This window comes from Kryptolebias marmoratus, linkage group LG24 (assembly GCF_001649575.2).
Source record: "Kryptolebias marmoratus isolate JLee-2015 linkage group LG24, ASM164957v2, whole genome shotgun sequence".
NCBI classification, from domain to species: Eukaryota; Metazoa; Chordata; class Actinopteri; order Cyprinodontiformes; family Rivulidae; genus Kryptolebias; species Kryptolebias marmoratus.
Window position 1 is genome coordinate 2,675,793 of NC_051453.1, and position 18,050 is coordinate 2,693,842.

General features: G+C 37.1%; 1 protein-coding gene across 2 annotated transcripts in view; it reads right to left on the reverse strand.

Moving 5' to 3' along the window:
• The window catches only part of LOC108238457 (contactin-associated protein-like 4), an 80,481-nt gene that overhangs the window by 61,713 nt on the left and 718 nt on the right, over positions 1-18,050 (reverse strand). The window contains exon 1 of one of the 2 annotated variants that reach the window (XM_017420567.3): positions 6,489-6,877. The exons of the other annotated variant lie outside the window; for it this stretch is intronic. Coding sequence (XP_017276056.1) covers positions 6,489-6,573 — 85 coding nt within the window. The 5' untranslated portion in view covers positions 6,574-6,877. Of the gene's footprint in view, positions 1-6,488; positions 6,878-18,050 lie in introns of those variants that run through there. 2 annotated transcript variants of the gene reach the window in all.

Here is an 18,050-nt window from a genome sequence, read left to right on the forward strand (position 1 = left end):
AAAAATGTTTAATCAATATTCCTAGCAGAACATGTATTATGGTGTCTGACACCCTGAGGACCCTTTCAGCATCTCTACTCTCTGAAACCCATTCCAGTGACTTCTGCTCTGCAACAATGATTTCTTGCTGCACCAAGCAAAGTGAAGCTGTAACTTAGTGAGTTTACAAGGTGCTACAATTACAGTTCACAGAATAATTGCACAGCATCTATCTGTCTGTGTCCATTTCCTGCCCTCTCACACCCCAGCCAGTTGTAGCAGATGGCCACCCATCCAGAGCCTGCTTCTGCTGGAGGTTTCTTTCTGTTGAAAGAGAGTTATCCCTTCCCACTGTCACCAGTGTTTACACAGGATGGGAGATTGTGACAAAGTGAATATAAGACTAAATCTGCTGGCTTCTTTAGCTAGATAACTTTTACTGATTGGTATTTTCTAATGTGTGTGAATGTTTTTGTACAGTGCCCTCCCATGTTGTGAATTAGCCCTACATAAATAAACTGAATTGAGCTGAATTAATCTATCAATGTAAACACAAAGCATAGAATGGAAAAAAAAAGTTAATATTGTGTGTGGCAGATTTCTCGGAACTGCGTGACACAAGTTTGTATCGCAGGAGAATAGAGCTTTAGCTCTGAAACTTGTGTTTTTGTGCACCACAGAGCTGCAGCTGTGTGAAGGTGAGATGAGGGCAGTTGAGCCAATGCATCACATGTCACATACCCACAAAGAAAGTCTGCTGATGGGTGAAATGAGAGGAGTTGGGAGTGTCACTGCATGACTTAAAGATGGAGGGTACCAGCAATAAATGTTCGCACAGGGCACTGAACCAAACTCCTCTACTTTTTTGTTCATTTTTTATTCCTTCTTCTACTCCCCCAGCTCTCCTCCTCTGTTTTTTCCCTTCTTCTTATCTCCCCAACACTGCAACACATATAGGGTCCTTTATCTGCCTTTTATCACTTTTTTTAGCCTACTGTCAGTTTTAACCACCTGTCTGTTCAAAGACATGTCTTTTATCCACACAATGCATTTTGTCCTCACAATGACATGAATCTTAATAAAAACTTCTCAAAGCCATTTGAATTAAAGTGATATTTCCTGGTGGCACAGTGAAGCAGTGGTTACAGCTTCCACCTCACAGCAACAAGGTTGCAGGTTCACCTCCCACTTGAAGCCATGCATGTGGTTTTCTCCAGGTGCTTTGGTTTCCTCCCACTGACCAAAAAAATTCATGTTACGTTAATTTAAAATTCTAAACTGTCACTAGATGTGAGTGAAAGCGTGAATGGTTGGGTTGTCTCTATGTGACCCTGTGATGAATTTGCGACCTGTCCAGGGTGTGTCCTCCCTCTCGTCTAACAGTGCTGCAGATAATCACCAGCTCCCCGCAACCCTCCACGGAAAAGTGGGTAAAGAAAACAGACGGATGGTATTTCCTGGCAATACAGCTGTCAAATTTAATTAAATAAGCTGAAAATATCAACAAAACTGACTGTTTTTATTTGTAATTTTAAAATGTTTCTATGACAAGAAAAATAAATGTATAAAAGGTATGTCCCACATAACAACAAACCCAAAAACTACAGATTCATAAGAACAATGCAAAGACTCCTGATCACATACAATAACTACATGAACAAATGTATTGCAAAAAAGAAAAAAAAGAACCACTATTGTTGAATATTCATGCACGTAAGCCTAAATCTGTTCCAGACCACAGCAGTGGCACTGATATGATTCCGACGTACTCACTACTAAATTGAATTTAAGTACACTAATTGCATGACCCATGCCTGCTGATAGCAAGTTATCTTTTATAATAACAGGACCATTTGATAAATAGATCTGTTTTTTAAGAGGCATATTTGCCCAGGGGAGCTGGCCTTGGGCAAACTCAAAATCCCACAGGTCACAAAGACAGATGGATGGACTACAGTTCTCTGTCACTTTTATCGCCTACGTATTTGTCCCTGGATTAATAAATCTAGACTCGTGAGTGGTACCACCAGCCACTGCTACCTTTACGCAACCTTGACTTAATTGGAACCTTTTTATGACTCATCTTCCACTAAAAACATGGCATAAAAAATTGGTAATTTAACCTACATAAGTTTGCTTTGACCTCAAACTCGCTCACTAAAGCATCTTGTGATGAAACACGAGAGACAGGAAAAGTTTGTCTCTCAGATTCAAGTCAAACAGAATTTATTCCGAGTTTTATGTTCTCTCACTGCAAACCAGCAGCCTATTGAAAAGTAATAAATTCTGATAAGACAGGACTGTTATGAAGCAGAGAGATAGGCACAAATTTAAATCATCTTCTCTCACAGATATTTTTTTTATCAACTTATTTTCTGTCTAGCTGTACACTAGAGGAGATGAATTTTGAGCACATTGACAAAATAACAACACCTTAAAGTCCCCCCTCAGCCTCAGCTCTTAAATAATCAAAAATCCAACCCACAGTCTTAACCACCTGAGCAAAGCATTACCCAAGTAACCCTGCTGCTTCTTCTGGTGAGATAATCCAGCTGAAGCAGATTGGTCAAAGAAAAGACTGTAGATGGACACTGATGGTATTATACTGGTTATTTTGCAAACAAGAAAAACTGAACCAGTGCAAACAGGGAAAGTCTCTGAAGGAATCATCCTCAGAATAATGGTGATGATGATCATCAAGCAACACGACAGTGGTGACAGTCCTTACCATTAAAAATAAAAGCAACAATCATTTATTCAAATACCACTCTGGTCTATGATTTTTTTAACAAGTTACCTTTTGCAGTTTTGATTACTTTTTTGCTCACAAGCATACTAATCCAGAGGTGTCAAACTCCAGGCCTGAAGAGCTGCTTTCCTGGAAGTTTTAGGTTTTTCTGCTCCACATCTGGTTCAAATGGTTTAAATACCACCTCGCCAAATCATCAAATTCTCCAGAAGCATGTCCACAAGTCATTCATTTCAATCAGGTATTTTAAAGCAAGAACACATCTAAAACATGCAGGAGAGCAGCCTCTGAGGAATGGAGTTTGACATCGGTGTATTAATCACTCAGACAAGTATATCAGTTAATTAACATTTTTTCGCAAAATTAGGCATATTTGGCCACATATGTGGATGGTGAGTAATGGTCTACTCTCAACAATTATAACCTACTCTACCTGAGTAAATTAGATCTCACTCGACAACTCAGTATGACATAATAAAGGTTTTATTGTCCTTGAAAGCCAAGTTTCCTTTCAACAAAAGCTAATTAAAGTTGACAACTTGTGTCACATGTGCAGCAGTGCCTTCATGCAACAGAAAATAGTTTGTTTAGATTGATCCCTAAGAACTAGGGATAGCCTGATTACCATATAATAAAACTTCTACAAAGCCAGAATTTGCAGAATATTGCTGTCAGTGTGTCTATACTTGTTCCTGTATTGTTGACTGTCTGTTGTATAAACCTTATTGTCACACTACTGCCTCACAGGATTCAGTTCTCAGCTTGAAATTTTTTTACGTTCTCTTTGTATAGCTTATGTCTGTTTTTTTCCCCTCAAAGTGTTTTAGTTTTCTCAGCTCACAGTTGTTGCTCTTTGTGGCCTTTTGGGTTTAAAAATTATTGGGAAACCCTAATTTCTCCAAAATATTGAAGTCCACCAAGAGTGGTACATGTGCATGGTAATATATAGAATTTCCTATTTTGTAAACTGCTTAAGCTACAAAACATAAAGCCATTGCTTCCAAATGAAATGGTGCTTTTAAAACATAAAATCACCTGCTGGTGGTTTGGGACTGTATCACAAGAACCTTGACACATTTCTCTTCTGAAAAACATGTAATATAAATGATGCCTGAACTTGTGCTGCTTCTCACCCAACAAAGAGCCACACAACTTAGGTTAACCATGTTTAATCTGTGATGACGTTTTAGTTGTAGTGCTTATTATCAGGCAATAATACAGAAACCAGCATGCTGTCTAACTGCATTTTGAGAGATCAGTTTTCCTTTTAAATCACATCCTATTTTCATGTGCTTGTAAAACTGTACTGTATTCATGCACAATATTTGTTGTCCATCAAAACTGAGAGGTTTGAGAAGTGTTCAAGATGCTTGCACTAACATTATGACCAATCTGAGAAAAAAAATGTTGCAGAAATTTGAATGAACAGAATTCAAGCAACAAGATTCTGTGACTCATTCAAGGAAATTAGGAAACCTTGCAAATATTTCAAAACATTTTGCAGATTCCCTTGTGAATGCTGTTTATAAACTAGATGCCACTGGTTGCAGCTCAATCATATTATACCTTAAATGAACAAGAAATAGTAACACTGAAAAAAGTTGAGAACAATTTACATACTTGTGGGTCAACTTTAATGACCGACTGTACTGAAGGACCAAGGCTGTACTTTTGGAGAAACCTCAGACTTTCAAATATGTGCAGCAATATGCTAAAAGTCTTTTATCATTGGGGCCACAGCCATTTGTTATGCTGCAGGCTGATAGGCAAGGAGCATAAAGAAGAATTTATTCACAAGCCTTTAAATGTCATTGACCAGAACATAAATGTTCTTGAATCTGTGAGGAAGAAAAGGTCAGAAAAGAAACATCATGACACACAGCAGATGCTGATTGTGTGGATAAATGCGTTTGTGTGTAAGTGAATAAGAGCAAACTAATGCAGAGATGCATAACTTCAACTTCCTGTTCCTTTTATGCAACACAAAATAAATTATAACAGATTTACAGTGCAGAAAATGTTTCATTTCTTACATTCATCGAGAAGATAAGTTGTTGAATACAGTAGATAAAAGCTGTAAACAACTTGCATTATACCTCAGAATTAAAATGTCAAACAGCGAACAGCTCAAAGTTCAAAAAATGTGCACCTTTTTCAATGTCTTGTTTTGTCTCTGTCTTTGTGTAGCAGGAAAAATGAAACACAACTCATTGATTTAATGTGATTTAAGGTCAATTCCAGTCAATGAAACCATCCTGTTTTAAAAGGTGTTATCTTTTTGAACAATCAGTACAGCTGATAAATCACAGGTCCCACTGATGCCCCGGTTCCCTGTTCTCCACCGCGATCCATTCATCGATTCCCACAGTCAATTTCAGTCCTGTCTCTGGTTGATTTAACACATGTGTGAAAACATTCGGGTACAGTAATTACAGTAAGGGGGACACACATTAGATTTCACTGAGCCACTTCAACTGTGCAAATCCTGAAGCTATTCATTAAAACCTCCCGTGAGAAAACTAACAGCTCTCGCGCACTCAGAGGCTCAATAACAGCAGGGAATTGGAGATCTAACAAATCTGTAAAGCAATGATTAAATAAGTTATTTTCAGTGGTTTCTTTTTAAGCTACCCTCTCAGTCAAGAACCTACTTTTCAGATATTTTCTGGAACCTTATTTGAGTATAAAATGGAGCAAGAAAAGCAGAAGTAGTTCCCCTTGGAGAATCGTTCCGACATTTCTTCTGACAGACCATAGTTTTTCCCGCTCTCCTTTGCTTTCGAGAAAACATCAAATGTTTAAAAAGGGAAATAAAAAAGGCAAGTTGTGGGATTTCATATCTCTTTCAACAGATATCTGCCAATCTACAGAGTATGAGTGTCTTTCAAAATAAGTCCCCACAGTCAAATCAGGCCCAAGCCAACAAATAAACTGTTTTTTTGTCTTTGCAAACTTAGAGAAACAAGTCAAAGCTGATCAAAATTACTTTCAACTGCAGCTCAAGTCCCCTGTCACTGCATATGTGACCTTATGTAAAAGTAAGTAGATACTAACTGGGTAAAGGTTGGGATTTTTACTCTTTTTCTGATGCACAAGAGCGTAAATTATGTCAGTACTACAGTTTTAAAATCAAAGTTAAACATTCTCCAGTAGGCATGGGTCAGTATGAGATTCTGACAGTATAACCTTGAGCAAAAAAATTACATTTCAAGGTATTAGAACAAAGATAATAACATCATTTATTTCCTTTTATTGAAAAACGAAAATGCAACTACTATTACTTCTGATCCCTAAATTTAGGGGGCAAAACAACTTAACTGTTGTCTGATAAAATACATTTAAACCATTGGAATGGTATGATAGAATAAATTAATGGTTTTAACACCTTGACTTACAGAACCGTATTGGTCCATGCCTGAAAAGAAGTAGCAGATTATTTTCTACAACAATTTATAACTTAGCTCTTAAAAAAGTTTCTTCCCATTTTTTTTATATTCTATATATCATTGATATAATCCTATGAAAATATACTGATAACGGCATGTTTTGTCATCCTATGAGCTCATTCCAGCTTTTTGGATATTCGAGCGACAAAAATAAATAAAGATATAGGTTAAAACACTTTTTTCCGTCTTATTGTTAATTACCTAAAACTTGTGACTCATAAACAAACCATGGCTTGCACTGTTAGGAGCCTAAGAGTAAGTCTGGAGCACAAAGATCCGCTCGGACAGCACCAGAGGCGCGCACATCTGCTTACCTTCTCCATCTGTCCCACAGGAGCCAAGCAGCACAAAGGCGATAAACGCGACAATCCCAGCGAGTTTTTTACTCCTCAGGAACATGTTCAAACCACAGGATGCCTGAAAGTGTAATCCCGCTCGTCCTTCACCCTCCTGCTCTGCTCCTCAGCAGTTCTCCGCTCCAGCTCCGCTCCGGTGCGCCGCGCTGCGCTGCGCTGCAGCAGAGCCTGCAGCAGTGAGTGGAGTCTGGCCAGCACCCGGTGACAAGGAGGGATGCTCTTACGATGCCTGCGCCGAGTCAAGTGCAGCATGCACAAAAAGGAAAACTGTTTTTTTGTTATGAGGCTGTCTCAGGTCCGACTCTAACATCTCCTGCTGAGATCCAGAAGAAGCTCAGAGTTCCAATCAGAGAACCGCTTTACTTTCACCACACTGAGAGAATGGGACTGTGTTTAACTCTTTAGGTCGCTGCCAAACTCAAAGGCAAGCAATACAACTAACACTACTTTCAGTGAAACATTAAAAGATTGAGACAAAGCTTGCAGATGTTGCCTTTGTTTTTTTGTTTGCTTGCTTTGTGTTACTTTGCTGCAAGCTTGAGTTTGTTGCAAATTAATTCACCAGAGATCCATGGTGTCCTACGTGTCCCAAAGTGTTGCACCAGCTGATTGAACTAAATAAAACATTATTTGACTCTTTTCTTCATTGCAATGTAAAGGAACATGTATTGTTATATACAACTACACAAACTCACAGTAGTCTATATACTTGAGGAAACTCTTTGACCCTTATTTTTGTTTTAAACCTCACTTTTCACTTTTGCACACGGTTTAGTAAAGTTTATTTTATAATTGGTGGTTTAATTTTCATCAAAATGCTTGGAAAGTCAAATTAAATTATAAATATGTGTTTAGGAGTTGAATATATTTTTGATCCACAAAGATTTAAAATAAGATTTTGTTTTGAATTTTAGTCATAGGTTTTCTCATAAATAAAACAAAAAAAAAATCTGCAAAATGATAAGAAAACTAAAGTGAACATACTTTTTACACTATTTGGGTAATTTCATGTAGTGCATCCTTTTAGATTAGTCAAGGTTTCTAATGATATAAACAAAACACATTGTTAGTTTTGAGCTGGAAGCACAGCTTTAATTTGTTTTTTACCTAATAAAAAAACTTAATAAATAAAAAAAGTGTAAGATTAAAAAAATGTAAATTGCTAGGAAAGCAAAGGTTGGGTTTGACCCCAAAGACCTTTCGTCTGCAGTGCACATGAGCCAAGTAAAGATTTGTTGAGAACAGAAAAACCCGTCATCCCATGGGAGCAATGTCAGAATATTAGTTAAACCTTAGGTTAATGAATATTCAGGAGTGACATCTCTCATCAGTCATGTTGATGTGCTGGAGGAAGGTAAGTTGTTTGGCAAAAAGAATCGTATGTACTTGTTTAGCCTGCAGGCCTCAGTTCCATTTCAAAACAGTTTGTCCCTCAATCAATCAAACCCACAAATCAGATGCATGCAAGCAACATTATCTGTGTCAGTCTTATACAACTACCTGTAAAAGATCAAGACCCTTCATCCTGTGTGGAAACAGCAGTGGAAGGTCATGAGTGGGTGGGTCAGTTGTTTAGCCCTGCTTGTGTTCAACCCACACAACCTTTGATCTTTGCTTTCTGAATGCTGATTCTTATCAAGGTCATGTGTTGCTGTTACTCTTCGCAGAGGGTCAGTTTAAAACAAAGAACAACACAACAACGATGCTTCAGTTTACACAGGGAGAAACAGGGAAGATATGCCCAGTGACATGAACAGGAGTCAGGTGGGAGGAATCTTTCTATTTTATTAGCTTTTATGCAAATCTAAGGTGCTTCTGACACAAAAAGGCTAATAAAATGCAATCTAGTCTAATAACTGTGTCACAAAACAATTGTATTAAGACAAATCCTTCAAAGAGGACAATTTGCACTTGAGTTCTTTCAAATTAAACTTCATTTGATCTTATTAGACTCAAGAACTCACAAAAAACTAGCAGGTTGTCAAATATTAATCTGCAGCCTAGGATTCTGGAGCTGAGAACCATCCAAATAAGTTTAATTCTTCTGGTGTCTCTGTCTGTGCAACATTAAAATAAGTAGCTTTTAACAACCTAAAGAAAACATCCAGACTTCTTGTAGTCTGTTTTCATTATCCACACGCTGTGAGAAGATACTAGTTACTGTAATTATTGCAACTCCTCATGCTGAAAAAAATAAGTTTAAATTTGCTGCACAGCTTAACTGTAAGAATTGGGGGGGGGGGACATTTCCAAAACAAACTTTAAAAAGTCCATAGTTCTGACACTAATAGCACATCTTGACCAACTTTCATTAAGGGCCAGAGAATGCCACTTTGTCACATGACATTAAAGACTTCTGGGACAGAGACAGCTGCAAGTAGGACAGATACATTCTGCTCTGATTGGCTGAAGGCTTTACTAATGAGCATGACATATGATTTTACTCTGTTACTTTCAATGGATATTTTATTGTTGTTTCTCTTCTAACAGCTGTCATTCTAATGTTACTGACAAAAAGCTTGTTCACATTCTCCTGGACTCTGGATTCTTCCTCTGTGCTACACAATAATCCTGTTCCACAACACTAAAAACCTACAACAGACTTCTACACCTCTTTTTAGCACAGTGTCTCCATTCAGGAAAATTATTACCCAACTCATATCATCGCAACACCCTAAAGTGATGACACCACAAAGCTTTTTAAACAATTAAATAACTTTCTCTTAAATTTCATCTGAGTCTCTCTAGACTGATGGGACACAAGAAAGCACTAAAACTAGTTTAGCACATCTTTCCTCCTGACTCTACAGCTTCCTTCTGCAATACTTTTAGATATAAGAGGTGCCACAGTATTTCTGCCTTTGCTTTAGATAAAATATTCAAAGGAGCACCTCTCTGTAAATTATTTTAGCATGTCAAACCCTGTTTTTGCTTTTATGCTATGGACAATCTTCCCTATGAAATACCAAACCCAATAAATTATATGTTTTGCAGTGATGAGGGAGAGTTTACACCCGAAACTCAAAACACTAGGGAATCCATCAGCTTTACTCCATCTAGGAAATAAGCATAATGTGGGCAAACTACAGTGATTTACATATCATTTGCATAAGCATGACTATACAGGTGCAAAGAGGCTTATTTTGGCATACATTTGCTCTGCATGGCTCTATTTCCCTGCTGTACTGTAGCCCTCAAATGAACACTAACAAGACCTTAGTGCTAAGCCAGAATGAGCTGCATGCTGGCTGGTTCATTTTCCCACTGATACAGTGCACTGCCAACACTGATGAAGCTGCTGCGTGATCATATTTAACAAAGCATGTAGGGTAAGGAGTGATAGCTGGCAGCAGAAATGAGAGGAGGAACCTGTTTTTTGTTGTTGTTTATTTGTTTGTTTTTTTATAACAAAGGAGGAATGGTGAAAAAGTATGACTATGAAGTCATACATGAGAAGAACTGCAGCAAGAAACACCAGGAAATACCAATCGTGTTAGACTACAAAGCAACAGCAAGTTATACACACTTGCACACATTCATACACTTCATACTATTAACTGTCAGTGTTCAACATCTGGCAGCACACAAAGGACTCAGTGGACTATGTAATGACTAAACTTGCTCTCTCCAGACAGAAAGCAGAGGAAACGTACATCTACACTAAGCCTAAAGAGGCATTTGAAATTTCTGAACCCTGAGATGAGAGGTATGTGAACCTTTATTATTAACATTTAATTTAAACATGCAATTTGCATAAATTGATCAATGTGATCTTATTAATGTCATGAACCAAAGTCTGATTAGGCACCTTGACTTGCTTAAAGAGCAAGGATCAATCAAAGTCTAATCTCCTCCAGGAAAGTTTTCAAAGGGGTTGCCAGATGGGGGCACTGTTAATTTTTGGGAGGCACGCCAATAAACAAAAGCCATAACAGAATTTTATTATGCTGTTGTCATGACCTGGAAAGATACTACTCAACTCAGTGACGTTTGTCCTTGTCCTTTCCTCTCTCAAATTCACATTTCTAACTCAAACTAGCATTCTTTGAGAGAATGCATATCACCCGCTGCCTTGCATGCCAAAGTTTTAAACAAAGATCTTGCAAGATCTGCTAGTGCTCAGATTTTAGCTCAACACCTGTAAAATTGACTCACTTATATTCAAATTTTGTTTGCTAAGACTGATGAGTTGTGGCGACTCTCTTAAAACACATCAGCACCAAAAGATTATCACTTGTAGATGTACATCCAGTGAATATTTTTTAAGAGTTTCATTGCAATCTGTCCTCTGCTTCACAAGATATTTAGCTAACAGACAGATTATGCATAAAAAACTATATGGCCATGGGAGATAGTGGGGGAAGGGGGGCAGCAAATTTATAGGGAGACAGCAGATGTTAGTGAAGATTATCATGGTTTGGAAAAAAAAGGATTTTTCTGAGAACCTCATAAAAAGAGATGTTAGTTGTCAGTCTGGAAAATGTTTTATCTGCATTTTTTTTTTCTGAACAATGCTGATGTGCATAGCAGGGCTGCAATAAGAAAAAGGCTGCCTACAAAGAGAACATAATTACCTGCCTGGTAGAGATCATGTGGCCAAGCTGTGAACAGAAACACATAAAACCTAAAACATGTAACATGGTAAAGTATACTTGGTCCGGAACATCACAGTATATTTACTGACTTTTAAAGTATAATGACATTTATACTTCCTCAGCAACCCAGCAGTAGAACAAAGAGGCAGATTTAGTCCTTAGAGTACACACTGAAGTGTTAAATTTCCTCAACAGCACACTAACTTGGATTAAATCTTCAGGGAAAAGTATGAGTCAGGCAGCAGCAGAACTGCTTGACGTAAGCTAAACTTTGTCACATGTGAGTAATAAACTGTGTCAAAAGTATCAAGCCTTAATTAAATCTGTAGGTTGCTTGTTTTGTTACGCATATTTTTTTCTAACAAAGCTTTTTTTCCCACTTGTAAGCTCATCAGATGATGACACTGTTCTCCATAAGCATCTACATCATACTAAAAGCACATTTTCTCTCACAGGTTGTTTTTGTGCAACGATGAATGCTTGTGACCAATAAGATAATTTTATCAGCATGTTTCAAATTTTACAACCTTGATAGAGAAAACCAGCTGCAAAGATTCAGTCATGTTGTCAATAACAGTTTTACGCTTTTTATTTAAGTTTTTTATCCTTCTACATTTAATAGCTTTTGTATCTCAAGGACTTTGTTTTTCCTTTCTCTTCAAAACACTCGAGGAGTTGACCTCTGAGGTTTACTCAGAAAAATGAAGAGAAACTCCCCCCGTTTGTAGAATTTTGCTAACACATTGCTGCCAGCACTAACTTCTGTCCTTGTGAAAATCTGTCTGAAAAAATTACACCGGGGGTGATTGTTTCGTTGATTATTTGATGCCTGAAAGATAAAATGTGATCACAATCACACACAGAACATCATTTACATTGTTCTGAATATCACAATGAAAACCTTTCCTTCCACTTTTAACAAGAACAGCATTATTATTTTATTCTGCTTGAGATGTTTATTCTTATCAAGATGTAAAAACAAAACAGAATTCCCAAAAGAGCATGACTGAGAAAAAAAAAAACAGTTAAAAATAAAACCTTTAGTCCAGTTATTAAACCCGCTGAGTGTCTTATTTATTAGCTTGTTTCTCTCAATGACTGAGCTCAGTCTCTGTGACAGAGAGGCCAGCTTGTTCTCATTCTCAGAGCAGGTCAGTCTTGTAAACAATCACAGAGTTAAAACTGCTCAGGAAGAAAAGTAAAGCCTTCCTGGGTTGATAATGAACTGAAGTGAATAATTCCCACAGAGTAACAGCTCTTCATGCATTTCTTTAAACAGGTATTATTGTCTGTTTTTTTGTTTTATTTAATACTCAAAACACTTCTTCTCGCTTGTCAGAGGAAACTGAATTAAATTGGTGAGGATTCATTTGCAGTCGTTGTTTAGCTCACATAAGGAAGCTTCATTAAAGTTACAACTGAAGTTAAAAGAAAATTTGTTACAAAACACAATAAAACTTGATATAAAATGATATGGTAGCAACACGTAATCTAGCTCAGTATGCACCTGGTACTTACCTGGTACTTACCTGGTACTTACCTGGTACTTACATGGTACTTACATGGTACTTACATAGTACTTACCTGGTACTTACATGGTACTTACATGGTACTTACATGGTACTTACCTGGTACTTACATGGTACTTACATGGTACGTACCTGGTACTTACATGGTACTTACATGGTACTTACTTGGTACTTACATGGTACTTACATGTACTTACCTGGTACTTACCTGGTACTTACATGGTACTTACCTGGTACTTACATGGTACTTACATGGTACTTACATGGTACTTACCTGGTACTTACCTGGTACTTACAGAGAACCTGTCAGTTACCGGGTCACAGGTAAGTACCACATATGTACCAGGTAAATAACCTAGTAGATATCAGGTAAGTACTCAGTACTACCAGGTACGTACCAGGCTGTAATACTGTATGTATTGCTGTCAACTTTTTTATCACACTGTAAAAGCACAAGGTTCTCTAAAAATAAGAACACATTGAAACAAAGGGGAAAGATACAACAATAAATTAAGAATAAATACAATTAAAATACAAACAAGTAAAACAATTAGGAAACAATTATAAACATAAAATTGTTTTTCACACAAATTTAAAACAAGCTAAAGTTGTTTATCTCTATACAATTCATCCCTAACCAGTTGAAATTCCCTTTAACCTGCGTTAGCTGAATTTTCTTTTATGAAGACAAAACTGTTTTGGCAAGAAGAGTAAAAATGTTGCTCGTTTACAGACATTTTCTTGGTCTTATAAATTTGTCTTGACATCAATTCTAATCTGAAAGGAAATCCACAGTAAATTCTGTCAAATGCCACCCCTTTAGGAAATGTTCAGAACTGCACTGCATGTAAGAAACAGCTTGATTAAATAAATGTTTGGGTTTTTTCTGTATACCTTGGAGAACATGTCTCACAGCACAAAACGGACAATCTGTAATTGTGATTATTCCGAACAACAGTTAGTGTTTGTTGAAAAAGCGACTATCAGCCATCAATAAACACAAAACTAAAACCTGCAAACACTGCAAAATCTTGGCTATGTAATTAAAAGCATCAAAACAACAGAAAGAGAAGATTGATTCAGCCATTGGCTCCTACGTCGTCCCCATCTGCAGTTTTCTTTGTCCAATATTTGCTGGAAGACATCAGGATGAGTGTGGCTCCTCGAACACAGTCACATACACCAGATATGACTTTATTTGGGCCTTTGGATCACATCTAGCTCATACAACAAACAAACAGAGAAAATTCTCTCATCAAAACTATGGCGTTTGGGCAACATGCATGCCATAACCCAAATTACATCCAGCTCGTGAGATTTTGGCCTCATTTGTTTCACATAATAACCAGTTCCATAACAGAGCCACTGGTGCCAAACACAAACCAGTATGTGGCCCAAATGTGCCGATGTGGAACTGTAAGAAAGTACAATACTATTTCAGCTAATAAGTGCTTTTTTTAGCAGGTGGTGTGTTGAAAAACAAAAGTTTTATACTTCCAGTGGTTATGCTGATTTCTTACAATGTTTGGAATAAATCCAACTATTACCACATACCTGACTACTGTATTTAATCTCTACAGTTTTGACATTGTTCCTCAGGACTTACTGTATGTAACATTTAACTATGTACAGTATGTTTTTGTAGACTGAACCTTGAACTAATTACTCTGCTTGCTTTGTTCCTGTACCAGCTACTCCAGCTTCACCTTAAACTGTGTTATATTTATACCCAACATGTATCTGGTCAACAAAGAGTTGTTCTCGGAAATAAAAGAGACAGCATTAGGCTGCTACTTCAGACACCATCCCGTGTTTGTATTCATTAATTTTTCACCTGCTGTTAGCCTCAGTGGACATACAAAAAAAGTCTCAGTGGAATCTGTGACAATTATTGTCTCATTTATTCAGACAACTGCTTCGCTTTGATATTGGAATCTTTTTCTATCCATTAATGTGTAAACAGATTCAAATTTATGACAGGGTTCGTGCAAAGGCAAACACACACACACACACACACACACACACACACAAAGCAATTCTTCCTGCAAAACAAGGCTTCTGTCTATCTTTTGTTTGTCAGCCATTAATCCAGAGTTGGCATTAGAATTTTGCATTTGTATTCGTATTAACTTGTTAATGGGGATATTGTATATCTATCTGTTTTCTGTGCCCGTTTAATCCTGTCCAGGGTCACAGTTTTTATTGTACACCCTCTGATGTTAGCTTTCTGCAGGTGCTGAGAAACATTTAGTTTTTCCTGAGTCATGGGAATTCTTGTTTCTACAGAACTTATAATCCTTCTTGACCTTTTTGCTGTCCCTTCCTTCCTTTGTAATATGCTGGTGGATGCACTTTATTAGCCAGAATTACCTGCCTGTCCTTCAGACGGTTGCAGGCTTTTTATTTTACAGTGATTGTAATAAGTTATAGAGTAAGTGTCTAAAGCTTGATAAACAATAAGTTGTAAGAATGAACCAATAACTATTGTTTAATGTGTAATCTCTCCAGAATGGACCAAGGAAGTCTATTACTCCTGACATTTTCTTGATTGATCTGCTTATGATCATCTAAAAATCTGCTTATTGCAGCTTTACATTAATTTGAGCTTTTCTTTGTCACTTTGGATGTTACTGAACTGAACTGTCTGCATCAATCTTTAACAAACCGGAGAGAAATGGGACCTAGATGATGACTCCTTGGTCATTTTCAGTTTTTCTTGGAGTAGTTATCACAAAAAAAAGAAAAGTTTCTGCAAGTGTATTAATCAAAACGTGCAAATCTCTTGGTTCCTGTGGTCTCATCTTATTAAATGTTTTTATCACAGAAAGTATTTTTGGTTTCTTCTTATAGCCACTCCTAATATATTTAAGCTGAGGTTGTTGAGCTTTATAAAGTTTTAAAAAAATGAATGCAAACTTATTGGCCATAATTCCCATTTTTGTCACATCTGCACACAATTCTGAACAGCGCAACAGAAAAGAAGTTGTGCACAAAATGTAAGTGAAACAGACAGCTTCAGTGATCACACAGTGAAACCAAATACCAGCAGCTTAGAGGTCTTGGAACAAACGAAAAGTAATAGTGAAATTAAAGGTACAAACAAAAAGGAAAGTTTTGTAGGACTGCCAGGCTGAGAGGAAAAAGAAAGTAAAGTAGAAATGGTGTTTTGGAGCATACAGTGGGAGCTTTTTACATTTTTATTAACTTACTGTCTTTACCTTTGTGTAAGTGAAAATTTAGTTTTACTTTTCACATTTACATTTCACATCCTGGGAATGAAATTAGGGAGAAAGAACATTAAAGCAGAGAACATCTAACTCGAAAATTTTCAACAGTTTTGTGTCTGCCGATTCACTCTCTGAATATTGATAGAAAATGAGGTTATTTCCCCTCTGTGTCCTTTATGCTTGAGTTCAGCTGATATGAGATGATTAAATTTCATATTGGAGCTTATAATGGTGACCGTGCCTGTCATCACAATTAGACTTGCTTGGGGGCAAACAGTGAGAGTGTAAGTGTGTATGGCTTTCACTGAACATGAGACTTCTCTATAAAAAACTGGTATCTTAATATGAAGATAACATCAAATTATTTCTAAATGTTTTCCTGTGGTCCTGAAAATTATTTGGCAACGCTGGATGATAGAGAAGTAAGAATTGATAGACTTACAGTACTTGCAATTAGAAGGCTTAATTTGTTGATAATTAAAATTATTTATTTAACTTTGCGGCTATTGTCAAACCAGTCAACAAACTCCTGATGTCACAGTTCTTTCTTATTTTGTGAATCAGATGCAGTCAACCAAACATAGTATTCTTCCACAATAGTTTTTATTCCTCTTCTGCTGAGGGAATCTTTTAGCTGGGACATATTTTTTGTCCTCGATTGCTCCAACAAAGTACCTCATCATTGAGTTGGTTTCTTTTATTTTTTATTTTTGTAAGCCATCTACACCTGTTTGTGTCCCACAGAGCTGAAGGCCTGCCCTGTAGTGAACCAGCAGAATGAGCTACACTGTTAACGTGCACGGACACAATCTAACACCGTGCAGCCATAAAAATCTAATGAAACCATATGAAACACAATATGAAATAATTAATGTGCTGAACATCATAGAGAATAATGATTTTTAGAAAGTCACAATGTTTTTATGCATAATATTTATTACTAAATTTTCTCTCTTCCCCTAAAACAAGACTTTTAGTTGCACATTTCTCAAAAAACTGAAGCAAAGAAAAGGCCCAGTAAATACACAAACACACCCACACCAGGTGACAGAAATACAGATGCCTTGTCAGGCGTCTCAGGGCTGGATAAATATAGGTCTGGTACCGTGAGCAGGAGTCTGACAATATGTTTGTCATGATCCTGTGCATGACACTGGCTCTGCAGGATTCTGCTTTTTTGTCAGCAGAAAGGTGGGTCTGGACATCATTAGCTAATCTCGGGGAGCGTTGAGGGATTAAATATGGACCCCTACCTGCTGAGAGGCTGCCCCCCACCAGCAGCTCCTGTCTGATCAAATCTTCATGGATGAGAAGAGGAAACAATGACAAATAAATAAGGTTTCACAGCTGATTTGATTCTTTAGGGATTCTTTTGTTGACGACAGATTTAGTTTTATCTGGTGGGGCCGGTAATTTGTCTCCTCCTGGGTTCAGAAAGATTCCTGCAGGGGGTGGGGGCGTAGCTTGGATAAAGTCAAGTAGCAGAAGAATTTTCATAGTGTTTAGACAGATAAAACTTTAAATAGTTTATTTTCTTAAGTTCTGATATTGATATCTTATTCATCAATTTTGACATTGCTTTAAAAATGAACAAGCGAGGAACTGCCAGACAAAAGCCACCAACTTTTTGTCTTTAAGTCAGTATCTCACTTGGTTGCAACAACTGACAACAAATTGTGAATGACATTTGTGAGGGAGTCTCTCAAATATCTCAAAACATTTGTGGGGGTTGTCAATTTCCTAGCGAGTCGCAGGACCTTGCAGCCTTTAAGCATGTTTAAAAAATAAGTATTTTTATTCGAAATAGGGTTCATGTGGGTCTCTCAGAGCTTTCTCAATTTAGGTCTATAGCTCGAATCTTTTGCAAGTTGCCACTTTTTGTTTTGCTATTTATAGGATCCTACATGGCTGACACTAAACATCTAGTGAGTCTGCATCTTAAAATTCACCTTTTTCTCAAAGTTTTAAATCACCAACAAGTCACCAAGTATCACAATCAATTTTTATCATTTAGAAAAAATGCAATTTAGCAACTCAGTTTTTGAAGGGGTTGCTTCATGAAACTAAAAGCTGTTGCTGAAATTACAGTGAAGTGAATTTCACTTTAAATCTCATATGTTTAAATGGTTCACCTCAGTTAAAAAGAGAACTTGCAACTGAGATTTAAAA